The 13,178-nt window shown below is 40.2% G+C and overlaps 1 protein-coding gene across 2 annotated transcripts in view; it reads right to left on the reverse strand.

Annotated features, from left to right (window-relative positions):
• Magi3 (membrane associated guanylate kinase, WW and PDZ domain containing 3) overlaps nt 1-13,178 on the reverse strand; it is a 200,779-nt gene that overhangs the window by 24,587 nt on the left and 163,014 nt on the right. For both annotated transcript variants that reach the window (XM_005369757.3, XM_005369758.3), the window contains exons 12-15: nt 12,356-12,512; nt 10,624-10,715; nt 8,061-8,253; nt 5,398-5,577 (exon numbers count right to left, since the gene is read on the reverse strand). In XM_005369757.3, the coding sequence (XP_005369814.1) occupies nt 5,398-5,577; nt 8,061-8,253; nt 10,624-10,715; nt 12,356-12,512 (622 nt within the window). The remainder of the gene's footprint in view (nt 1-5,397; nt 5,578-8,060; nt 8,254-10,623; nt 10,716-12,355; nt 12,513-13,178) is intronic.

Below are 13,178 nucleotides of genomic sequence, written 5' to 3' on the forward strand. Positions count from 1 at the left end.
GGAGACAGGAATGATATGGCTGGGCAGAGAGAGGAGCATAAGGAGGGAAGAAACAGGAGCTCAGTGGAGTGTGGAGTCTGAAGATTTGCAGAGACAGAATCTTCCCACCCTTTCGGTCTGAAGATTTGGTCGAGGTCTCTCTAGTGGTTGGTTGCTTTGCTTTACTGATCTTTAGGTTGAATATGTCTCTTGGTTTTTATTATTCATGTTACATAGAATAATTAGAAAAAATGTCAATGTTATATGGGCCACAGTCTCCACCAGGCATTCTGGGTTGGTACAGTGTAACAGGTGGCACATCATAGGGAGGCCCTGTTGTGATCTCCTAAATCAAAGGTTTATTCATGAATAGAGTTCATTCTAAATCCTGAGAAGAAATCACTCAGGTCCTTGGCACACTGGAAGGTTTGTTCAGACTAGGGAAAGCATCAGACAGAATGAATCTGTGAAATCTCAGTGGTTCCCTTTCTTGTACCACAAACAATAAAAACTCAGAGACAGAAATTGGGGTTCAACCCAAAAACCAGAAAAGCAAAGCAGCCAAGCCACTAGAGAAGTCTTACCTCTATCAAGGCTGGGCGACCAGAGACTAAGCAGCCTATGCCTCCCACTCTTCCCATATTTATTCCCTCTAGTCCTGGGATTATAGGTGTGTGTTACTCCCTAGGGCAGGGATTAAAGGTGTGAGCCGCCACCACCCGGATTTGTTTCTGCTTTGATCTTGGTAGCCCAGGATGGCCTTGAACTCACAGAGATTCACTGGCCTCTGTCTCCCAAATCCTGGGATTAAGGGTGTGTGTCACCATCACCTGACCTCTAATGGCTTTAGCTTTGCCTCTAGTCTTCCGGCAAGATTTATTTAACAAAATACAGTAACATACCAGTACACTTCCTTACAGTGTGAGCTGAGCAACAGCATGGCACTACAGAATGGTGGTATGCACCTCCACACAGAGCTTGTCTGGGTGAAGGAGGGTGGAAGTGGCCAGATTCTTAAAGTCCACTTAGAGTGGAGTCACCAAAGCAACTAGAACCATCAGGCCCCCTGAAAGGTCATACCCGAACATTCTGAGTGGACTGGGAAAACTGTTATGGTATTTTCCTCAGAGAGCACAAAGCTACAAGTGTATCATTTTGTTGGTATATAGTCTATGGATATCTGCCATAAAGCCTCCTTTTCCGTATTTATCTACACTCATCTCTGGCCTCAATCTGTCTCACGGTTTAGCATGTCTAGTTATTTAGGTCAGGCTAGTACTCTTAAACATTTATTTTCAGTTAAAAAAAAAAAAGACTGCACCTGGAAATGTCCTTTTCTCAAATAAACCTTTGTAACCAGAACTGAAAAGCATGGAGAACATGACAAGAGTAACAGTAACGCCCCTACAGTACTGGCAAAAGGAAAAGGAGCCCTTCTCTGCAGCTAAAATGGGGCCTTTTCTATGCACTGCCCATTCAGCACTGAGGCTCACTGAGGATGGGTGCTGACCGGGACCTCCTGATCTCAGACGAAGTTAATAGTAGGGAATCTTGCAGTTTCAAAACTGACATCAGATGTGAACTCCGTTTTGAGACACATGCCACTAGAAGACACATTTACCTAGAAGAAAAAGATGATCTTATGTCAAACAGGGCCCTGGGACAGGTCCATAGAAAGGACCTTACAGGTAGGCTTTCTGCCTTTCCACAGTACACACCCCTTAGAAAGTGCACTTTACAAGAGACACATTAGCTGTGCTGTTTCTGTGAGCGAAAGCTCTGCTCTCTGAATGGACAAACAGCATTCTATGAGGGACGCTCCAGGGTCCAGAACCTGTGAGATTATTATCTAGCAGTTAAGTAAAATCAATAATTTTGATTTTTTATCTTAAATAAAAATTTGAGTATTTATTATGAAAAACACACCAACCACCTGGGCCTAATTTACATTCACACTGATAACTCATGAGCTGCAAACACTCATTTCCTGCCACATGTTAGTTTTGTCTTAATCTTTCATTTGAATTGGGTTTTCATATTTTATTATTAAGTATGAACAAAGACTGTAAAGGATCTCTAATAGAGAAGGTTGCTGGGTATCCAGCGACTCTTGAGGCTGAGCCAGGAGGACCACTTAAGCCCATAAGTTCAGTAATAGCCTAGACATTAAGACACTGTCTCAAATACCCAGCGTTTTAGGTAAGATGATAATAACAATAGCAGTAGTAAGCACAATGAGCCACAGCAACTACTGTGGGCTCTGGGATCTACTTTTTTTTTTTTTTTTTTTTTTGAGACAAGGTTTCTCTGTTATAGCTCTGGCTGTCCTGGAACTTACTCGGATCTGCCTCAAGAGCTGGGATTAAAGGCATGCAGCACCGCCACTAGGAAACATACTTATCTCTTGCAATCTTCAAACCCGATGATAAACGATACAGCTATGCTAGCACCAGCCTCAGTTTACAGAGGAACCACAGCTCTTGTTGGGTAAGTAGCCTACCCCAAGGTTAAGTCTTCTGCTGTTAAAGACAGAATAGGCTTGAATCCAAGTTTGTCTGATTATGAAGCCTAAAAAATTCAATGATATTTTATTCAGAGGCCAAATATCTATAATACACAAAAGCTCTCAAAATAGTAAAGTGTTTAAATGAATATAAGAGCAAAATATAAACATAAACTGCCAGGGGCCATGAGAGCCGCAGCAGGTGACAACTCGTGTTCAGATGAGTGTTATGTGACGGAGGTGCATCCTGTCCAGACAAGGTCTGCAGGACCACTGACTCTGGAAACCGTTGCTCACCTTGGCGTCTCTGCAGTACCTGCCCTGTAGTGTGTAATCTCATGTGGTGTGAATATGTAATCTCATGATTACATCTCAATCTTAGGGGCACATATAATCTGTGGAAGATGACTGATGACTTTCTATTTGGCTGTGTAATTTTTTTTTTTTTGATTTTTGAGACAGGGTTTCTCTGTAGCTTTTGGTTCCTGTCCTGGAACTAGCTCTTGTAGACCAGGGCTGGCCTCGAACTCACAGAGACCCGCCTGCCTCTGCCTCCCGAGTGCTGAGATTAAAGGCGTGCGCCACCACCGCCTGGCTTGGCTGTGTAATTTTGATATATAAAATATATATTAGGACATGCTTTATAAGTAGATCTATTTGTCCTATGAGGACTGTAGACAATAAAAGTCTGCTTTGTTCCTTTTTACTCAAAGACTGATATAAAAAAATAACAACTTCTCTTCAGTGTAACACAAACTGCACACAATTACCTTTTACCATCACTTTTACCTCAGAGTAAGTTCAAACTAGACTAAAGGCTTTTTGTAAATAGATCATAAGTTTAAAACCTTACAGCTGTGCACAAGGGCAGAGTCGCAGATGACTAACCAAAGCTACCACACAAAGCACCCTAGGAAAAACATGCCCGTTTTTCACTTGCCAGTATGTTACCTATGTCTCAACAGACCTATGTCTCAAAGTCTGTCACTGGGTACTGTGCATCCAATCCCCAGTCTGGTTACAGTTTTACTCCTGAAACCTTGAAATACATGCGTTACTATCGCAACAGTTCAACTCCTAATCCTTATCCTAGGAATGTGATTTTTGACCAATGAAAGGTAACTTTTGTATTTTCTTCATTGCCTCAAGGCTCCTGGGAAAAAGAAAGTTTTTAGGCTAGGGGAAGAAGAGCAGGGAGGAGTCAGAAGTAGGACAGGAGAATTAGAGTAGAGTAGAAGCAGAACAATAAGGAGACTGATTCCGAAGAGCAAACGCAGAGTTTTTCATTCGCCCTCAGACAGCCAGACAAAGAAGCCCTTTTTGCTTGTTGTAGTGTCTGATTCGGAACCCTGAAGAATGTCTTTCTTGGGCTGGACCCCAAAGACTGTTGTTAATAAACAAATAAACTTGAAAATGTTTAAACACATAAGTAATGCAACTTCTTACCGAATCTACCTTTATTATTGCTTTGTTTTACAGGGAATACTAGATTCTCATTATTTTTTGCAGTGATAGGAAGAGACCATTTTTAATATAAAAGTTGTCAGCACTATCACAAATTATAAAAATCTTTTACTATTTTTATTAATTTGAATGTCAGGGATTAGATAAAATTACTAATATGATTATCTTTAATAGTAACTCATTTTTAAGAGTCTGATTTCCAATAAGACAACACCAAAACATCTCTTTTTTCATATTCTGATACAGGCCATATAATCATCTTCACAGCATCAGTGACAGTTCTAGTTCCAAGTGTTACCATAGCAACTGCTTTTGGAAAATGGATCTAGTGTCAGCGAGCAGTGACCTGACTCATATCACAGCAGCTTCTCCCTTCACATGCATGTATATGTTGTAGCAAGATTTTTGCAAATTGGTTTCCTGAAAATGTTTTAATTTTTTAAAAAAATTAAGGTCTTAGTCACTGTTAAGTTTAATAGGATCTCCTATTCAACATATACCCAAGATACAATCAAATCCACTAGCAAATGACAGGATATTCTTATGTGGTCTAGGCTATTTTATTGTTCTGACTTAGAAAAAAACAATTATTAGAGAACCATAACACAGAAATGTCGGTGCTGGTTCTCATCTGAGATTCAACTGGATTTCATAATCATAGTTAGGATACCTGCTTTAGAAACATAAAGACAAGGTGAACGTCTAACGTGCTGAATCCTCACAGCCTGGTGCTCACCACTGTGCTTCTCTGCTCCCTTTTGTGCACACTCATCCACTCACATGGAAAGCTCTTGACACTGGCTCAGAATAGTAATTTTAAACGGTCTAACAAAATCTTACCTTTCAATGAAATATGTATGAAAGGCATAAATGCTTCTTTTCATTCAAGAAGAAGGCTTTATAGTTGGAATACAATTATTATGAAGCAACATAAAATAACTAAGGCATAATTGGGTCAAGACTTTCCATTTCTCAGTTTTACTCTTTTCCTCAACTATTCCCAGATTTTAATTCATTTCTACTTTACCATTTCTAATTTGGAAAAGTCTATGCCCTCAAAACTTAAAAATTATTACTTAAAAAAATGTAAGTCGTATCTTCTCTAAAGTCATAAAACTGGGTCCCTGGCAATTTCCGTATTTTCTTAGTATAGCCTTGGTGAAAACCAAGACTTATTTTATGACATTTGAGATGCCTGAGGAGTTTGAAGGCAGGAAGGTTTGGTTTAGATTACCTAATTTTGAAATTAAGGACTCTCTCTCTCTCTCTGACACACATACACACACACACACACACACACACACACACACACACACACACACACACTCTAAAAATTTACTACCTTAAAAAGATATATCCCAAAGAAAATTTATACACAGGTCTTAATTCATTTCATAAAGTCAGGGAAACTGAATGTTCAGGGAGAGACAAGAGGATACAGTCGCCCTTACCTCCTGGAGGTGGCTTGCTTTTAGAGGTGAGGATGACAAAACCAAACCCTTCATTTTCTTTTCTCTGTAAGATAACATCATAGGCCTCCTGGGCAGGTCTGGCTGGGAGCTCAGCCCGATTCAGGTGGGGGGATCCATTCTGTGTGAAGGCTTGAGGGCTGTCATCCTCAGATTGCTTGTCTATAATAAACATTACTGGTTTTAATATATGGAAAATAGTTTGTGCTAGATTAGTATTTTAGTGCTGAGCTAATAAAAGAAAATTTCATTTCTACTACTACAAAGAATAGAAATGTAGCATGTTGCCCCTCTTCCCTGGGAATCTTGGGCATAATCAAAGTACAGATGTGGGCAGCAGGGATATATCTAACTTCCTAAATACTTAAAATATACAATATATATGACCTAATGTTATTTCACTTTTGAGAAAGTTCCTCAAAACATCTATGTGATTAGATAGTTAAAAAGAATTGTTGGGCCAGCCAGTTAGCTCAGTGGGTAAAGGTACTTGTCATCAACATACAATAAATAAAGTAAAAAATAAAAAGCTAAGAAAATCAGAATTATTGGAATTGCTTTAGTTCTGTGAAGATTATAAAGTTTTAACAAAAGCAGATAGAAGAGACACAGTAAACTTCCTTTTAAAATGAACTGTAATATAATGTAGTCAGCGACTGATGTTCACAGCTGTCTGTGGAGATGAACGCTTCAAGAACGCTGCTCCAAACTGTCTGCTGTCTGTACAGGGTGCATCTTATATAGGGTTTTATAATCCAAGTTTCCTGATGGATGGATGGGACCAGCTGAGTTCATCACGCTACCCTGTATATAACAAGCTTGCCTGTGAACGGCAGACTCTCCTGGGTATGAAGTCATATGGAATCCCCTAGCAAGGGCAGCTATCCCTGGGCCCTTTTGCTGCTATTCGAGGATATACAAGAACTCGAGACTGAAATGGATGCTTTAATTGATTTGGAAAAAAAAGGAAAGATTTATTTGTGTGCTAATTGGGTCAGTCATCACTAAGAATGTATTCTATTTGTTTAAGACATATTTATAAAGCCTCTTTAGCTTTAAATTTGCTTGGTGTTAAGAATGTTTTAGCTGATGAGTTGGTAAAGTGCTTGGGCCATATTGCATATTGGGGAGGCAGAGACCGGCAAATCCTTGGGGCTTGCCTGCCTGGTTTACACAGAAAGTTCCAGGCCAATGAAGTACCCTGTCTCAAAAAAAAAAAGAAAAGAAAAGATGCTTTATGGATAACCAAGGTTGTACTCTCTGCGCACATGTCCCCCTCCCCTACAGACATGAGCACGGAGGCACATTAAAGAGTGTATTTTAGAATCTCGCATAAAATACCAACACTCCGTAATTACTGAGAAAGCAGAGATGGGGTTCTTTTCCCATTGGAATTCTTTAGCCAAGTCTCTAATAATACAAAATTGCTATAAAACACCATGGCTTTCCCTGTGATACTTCCCAAGTTCTCACTAACTTACAGGCATGCTCAGACCCTAGCACCATGTGCACCAACACCGCATGGAGATCAGTGTGACTCTCCAGTGTGATGCTGTTTACAAAGAGAGCATTCTTCTGTCGTATTGCTGCTCAGACGACGAGCTTAACTTGTCTTCAGCACTAGGTTCAATCCCCAGCACAAAAAAAGATCAGATGATACTAGTAATTTAATAAGTTAATTAACACTGATCAATACCTTCTTGTATACTACTCCTAGGTGGTAAATGGATTAAAATCCATCTCTTCATTAGACTTAATTTCTTGTGCTACTGAACTGTTCTTTTGGGTAAGGATTCACTTACAAAATCCTGTCCAGCTGGACATTGTGGCAGAGACAGGCAGATCTCTGTGTAGGCTAGCCTGGTTTATATAGTGAGTTCCAGGCCATCTAGGGCAAACCTGCTCTAAAAAATATATATATATATTCAATGCTCACAAAGGCATTGATAAGAAACTAAAAGAGCTGTTCAAATTCTACTGTCATGGTTTAGACTCTGGGCCCCTATTTACTGTCTGTGAAGCTCTTCGTGGGTGACTGTACATGTAGTGGCCTGGAGCTCACCAATTAGGCCACACTGCAGGCCCAGGGGATCTTCCTGCCTCTGCCTCCCGAGTAATGTGATCACAAATCATGCTGCCATGCTTGCCTTTTTACAGGGCTGCTATTTTAAGTACATGCCAGCTTACCTGGCTTTTTATGGGGCTATGGGGATCAAATAAACTCAGGTCTTCAAGCTTGTAAGGGCAAGAACTTTACTGAGTTATCTTTCCTGGCCCTAGATCAAAACTTTATAATGAGAAGTACTCCAACTTCCTGTGAATATCTGTGACTTTACCATGATCAAGCCTTTTGATATATTTTGGTAGGGGCTATTTTGGTATGCTGAAATAGCAATATATTTATAAAAATAACCTTTAAACGGATATTTCCATTTACAGTAATATATTGGTAAAATCAGCTAATATGATAATATTATAATATGATAGTGATAATATGATAATGTAGTAACTTATTTCTTTGGAAAACTATTTCGGGTTCTGATACCAAATAGGTCAGCATATACACTGCTGAGTATTATAAAACACCCTAATAAAACAGAGCAAGTGGATCCTTTACTTTCCAGTGTTGAAAGAATTTTACACACCTCCACAGAAGATTTTTCTCCTGACAGTCAGTAACACATGGCCATTCCGAGCAGCAGTGGTCATTAAATCCAAGACTTGCTTGTGTGATTTTCCTTTAACAGGAATCCCATCAATGCACATCAATTCATCGGCAGCACGAAGCCGACCATCCTTTTCAGCTGCTCCCAGGGGAATAATGGCCCCAATATATATCTGTAAGACAGCAAAGCATAGGTTGGTCTATGCAATTCAGTAAGATCAGTTGAAGAGTTTAAAACTTCATCTATGAAAAGTCATATTTCAGAAAAGTAGTATTTTAGAAATTATATATCCTCCAAAGTGGTACTTCAAATACCCACACTGTAAGATATAATTCTAGATCCTCAGGGTTGAGCACAAGGAAGGAAATACAAAGTTGCTTAAGAACTTAAAAAGCACCTCCAAGTTCTCCACCACTACAATGGACCAAAATGCTAAAAGTAATCTAAAAGAAATGCCAAAGAGAAAGATATTCTACAATTGTTCACAGCAACCAGGGTCATTCTTATGATTCTCCCACATCAACAACGACCAACGATACAATACAAGTTCAGGGTATATAACCAAGAAATAGTTGTTGTTCCTAAAATGCCAGAGGGGGCAGGGAGGATGAGGGTCATTTCCATCTTGTAGAAAGACCCAATTCATTTTGCTCTTCAGGAGTTAGAATTCTACAATTTTATGCTATTTATAGAACTACTAAAATTTGACGTTTAGAAAAGAATAGTTGCTCTCAAGTTACTGAGGATAACAGAAGGCAATGAAAAACACATATGCTATCAAAGCACAGTATCTGACATTTGCTCTGTGCACAATGGGCTATAAGCTTCACGTATCCAAATGAACACTGTCACTGTAAGCTATAAGATCAGTTATAACATTTATATGCTATAAATATGTGATGTAGGAGGCTCTTCTGCTTTCTGTTGATTTCATTGGTTAAATAAAGAAACTTCCTTGGCCGTTTGATCGGACAGAACATTAGGTAGGAGGGTAGACAGAACAGGATGCTGGGTAGAAGGCAGTGAGGCAGAAGCCATGGCTCTCAGGCCCGAGATGGACGTAGGCTAGAATCTTGCCGATAAGCCACTTTCATGTGGTGATACACAGATTTATTAGAAATGGGTTAATTAAGATGTGAGAGTTAGTCAAGAAGAGGCTAGAGATAATGGGCCAGGCAGTGTTTTAAATGAATACAGTTTCTGTGTAATTATTTCAGGTAAAGCTAGCCGGGCGGCAGGACGCGGCCTGCTTACCTCATCACTACAAATACATTTCACTCAAAAACAGAAGCCTTTCATACGTAAAGGACTAAATTTCCAAGAGTTATAATGCAGAACTTTTATATCATATATAACGAATGTAAATGTAAACTCTAGATCATATTACTCCTGCCTTTCAACACTAAGGCAAAATGTAAAACCAAAGCCCACTGTGTTTCTAAATTAACCCACATAATCCAAATTCTGGCTTTAAATGCTTTATAAATATGACCATTATTTTTTCTAGAAAGTCTCTAATGGTAGAGCTAAGGACAGAACAACAGGCAAAACATTGAGCCTGGTGAGAGCTTTCTACTGAGCATTCTGAAGGCCAGCTACTGTGGGGAAGTAGATACTAGATTACATGCGGGTTCTGAGAGAAGGAAAATGCCTCAGACTCTGTCTAACAAAGGCAGAGGTGAATAATTAGTTCAAATAAGATTTTTCTCTGGCACTAGGAATCAAACTAGGCCCTCAAGCCTGCTAGTCACATGCACGTTTACCACTGACAATTCTAGTTCCAAATAAGCTTTGTGTATTTACAAAGAACAGAAGTAAATTAACTGATGTTATGTTTAGAGCTAAATGCTCAGATTTTAATGTGGTTTTAAACTTATGCCATACCACATTAACCTAACAGACCACGACAGACATAAAATGTAGTGTTCATATTAATAAAATCATTACAGGGAAAAAAACGAGCAAACTTAAAGGAGAGAAAAGGAAACAAAATAAAAAACACCACTGCCGTGGTCTGATGAGCAATGCTCCCCACAGGCATTGCTCCCTGAATATGTGGTCCTCAGTGAGGATTCGTCAGCAAGTTTTGAGATTTTATATCCATTCCCCATTTCGTTTGTTCTCTGCTTCCTGCATGTAGATGGAAATGTGATCTCTCAGCTTCCAGCTCTGGGCCCCTGGTCCATGCTTTCCTGCCATCATAGACTTTCCTCTGGGAACGATATGCCAAGTAAATTCTCCCTTCTCAGTTGCTTTGATCGTGGTGCTTTACCCCAGTAACAAAAGTAACTACTACAACTTATATACTACCAAGTCCCCACTTAAGGATATTAACTAGAGAAGCAAGCAGGGTGTGCTGGTCATACCTTTAATCCCCAAAGGGTGGCAACTGCAGGCTGATCTCTAAGGCCAGTTTGGTCTACACAGAGAGTTCTAGATCAGCCAGGCTACATAGTGTGACAATGTCTCAAAAACCCCAAACCCACAGCAAAAACCAAACAAACAAAACTAGGGGCGCCAACATCCCAAAGTTTATACTTACAGACTGGTCAGGTCCATCTCCTCCTAGCACCCTGAAGCCAAACCCTGATTCTTGTTTCCGAAGAAAAACATCCAGATCTTTGGTGTTTGGTGCTAAGGAAAGTAAGAATATTTAACTATAATTTATTTTAACTGTATTAAAATAAAATAAAGCCCAATATTTAACAGAAAAATACTATAGAGCAGTCAAAAACTATAATCTCAGAACTATCAGATACATGAAAATTTATGTGAGAATTTAAGGAAATTAAAATGCTAATCAAAACTGGGTCAAGACTGTTAGGTTAAACAACAAAGTCCTATGCTTTCAGTATTTCTTTGACACTAACTTCTAACATTGTCCAACCAATATGAAGGCTGAGCAATGTAGCCCACCATCGGGAATGGGCTCCAAAAAGCCAGTTCCAGCACCTGGGATAGGAACTGGGGCGACTGCCAGGGCCGCCCCCAAAAGATCAAGACACATAACACATCTATTTCTTAAAAACAAATTAAGTTTTCAAAAATCAAACCTAAATAAAACTGAAATCTTACATCAGAAAAAAATATCATTAGTAATTAAATTAGTGTAAAAGGCGACTTTTGTTGTGTTTTCTTTTTGTTTCTTGGGACAGGGTTTCTCTGTGTAGCTCTGGCTGTCCTAGAACTCACTCTGTAGACCAGGCTGGCCTCAACCTCACAGAGATCTGCCTGCCTCTGTCTCCTGAATGCTGGGGTTAAAGGTTACCTGTAGATACCTTTTTTGTTTGTTTGTTTGAAACAAAGTTTCTCTGTATAATAGCCCTGACTGTCCTGAAACTAGCTCTGTAATCCAGGCTGGCCTCTACCTCCTGAGTGCTGGGATTAAAGGCATACGCCACCACTGCCCGGCTCCCTGGTGAAGCTTTTAAACTGTATACTTCTCTCAATTGACTCCTTTAACAAGTCCATGTGGTTTCCTCTTTCTACTCCATACCAATCTACTCTGACCGACCTGCATCCTCTAGCCAGAAAGATCTAACATACAAATCCAGCACCATTTTCCCTACAGAACATATATTCTGTGTTCTCGTTTACACACCTAGCTCCAGCTTCCTCATCTGCTGTTTACAATCTGTGCTCCTCTCTTCCTCTGGCTTCTTTGCCAATCACAGCCACACTGCATTTCCTGAGGAACACAAGCTAAGGAAGACAACACACAAGTGTTCCTCCGTTTGTCTTAACATCTCCTCATCCTTGATGGCTTACGATTGCTTCCCTTAGGAATCTTAACTTGGTATTTCCTACCCTTCATGCTGAGGAATTGAATATTTCCTCCTCTGCATCCCAGTTACTCCAGTTTCTCTCTATCACTGTACTGTGTCCTAACTCTGACCCATTCACCTCTGGTTACATCCAGCACACTTCCGCTGTGCTGCTACACTTTACCATATGGACTTATTTCATCATGTGCTTGTCTGCTCCATTTAGATTAACAGTATTTCTGGGTGCAGGTTCCTATTTTCTCAGTACTGCGATTTGTTTAACATGGTATAAGTTGTCCATGTACAAGTGGACAGCTTGTACTTTATTAATTCATGGTTTTGAAAAACAGAAAGAATACTGAATGTACGTGGAAAGAAAGCTCAGGATGACATAAAATGGGAATGAGGGATAGTTTCTCAATGTGCTTGTGAAGAATAGCAGAGCACCATTTTGAAACAATTCAGACTGATCTTGTTGCATGCTTCCTTGAAATATCCCCAATTACTTACGTTTATCTTCATATAAAGTCTTAGATTTCAGGTAGACCTCAGAAGGATCCAATTTCGGGGATCCTGACCTGATAATGCTGGGTGGAAAAGGCATAGGCTGGGGAACAGGTTCATTTATGGCCTCCAAACTTCCTGAATTTTCCTTTGTATCAGTTTTCTAAAATAAAAAAAAAGGGCCTTACTTAGAATTTTAAAAATAAGACGGTTGGTTATTTCATAAAACTGTGTTATAAACTGGACATTTTGTACAGGTGGCAAAAGTCTCAGAAGACTGATTGTGTATCCATGAGTTCACTAATACAGCATTCTGTCTGGTTAAAACATATTTAACTTATATAAGAGTTATTTATCTCACTCTTCAGCCCTAGTGGCCTGAAATATACTATGTGCTCTCGCTCACAGACTATGAATGCATGCTCTCTGCCTCTGCCTCCCTGATCGAAAGACCTCCACAGGAGCAGGAACAAGGGAGCCACTGCTGAGGGAGCAAGCCTGAGCCAGAGATCTCTACAGGACCAGGCCCAAGCCAGGGACCTCCATGGGAGCAGGAGCTAGCCAGGGACATCTGTAGAAACAGGCCTGAGCTAGCAAATTCCACCAAAGCAGGTCTGAGCCAGCAATCTTTGTGGGAGCAGGTACAAGGGAGTGACCACCTCGGGAGCAGGCCTAAGCCAGAGACCTCTGCAGGACTGGAACAAGTGAGGCTCCTCCTAAGGGGCAGACCCCAGTCAGTGAACACCCACTGGAGCAGACCCCAGCCAGCGAACACCCACTGGAGCAGACCCCAGTCAGCGAACACCCACTGGAGCAGACCCCAGTCAGC

Source organism: Microtus ochrogaster, unplaced genomic scaffold, assembly GCF_000317375.1.
Source record: "Microtus ochrogaster isolate Prairie Vole_2 unplaced genomic scaffold, MicOch1.0 UNK60, whole genome shotgun sequence".
Lineage (NCBI taxonomy): Eukaryota > Metazoa > Chordata > Mammalia > Rodentia > Cricetidae > Microtus > Microtus ochrogaster.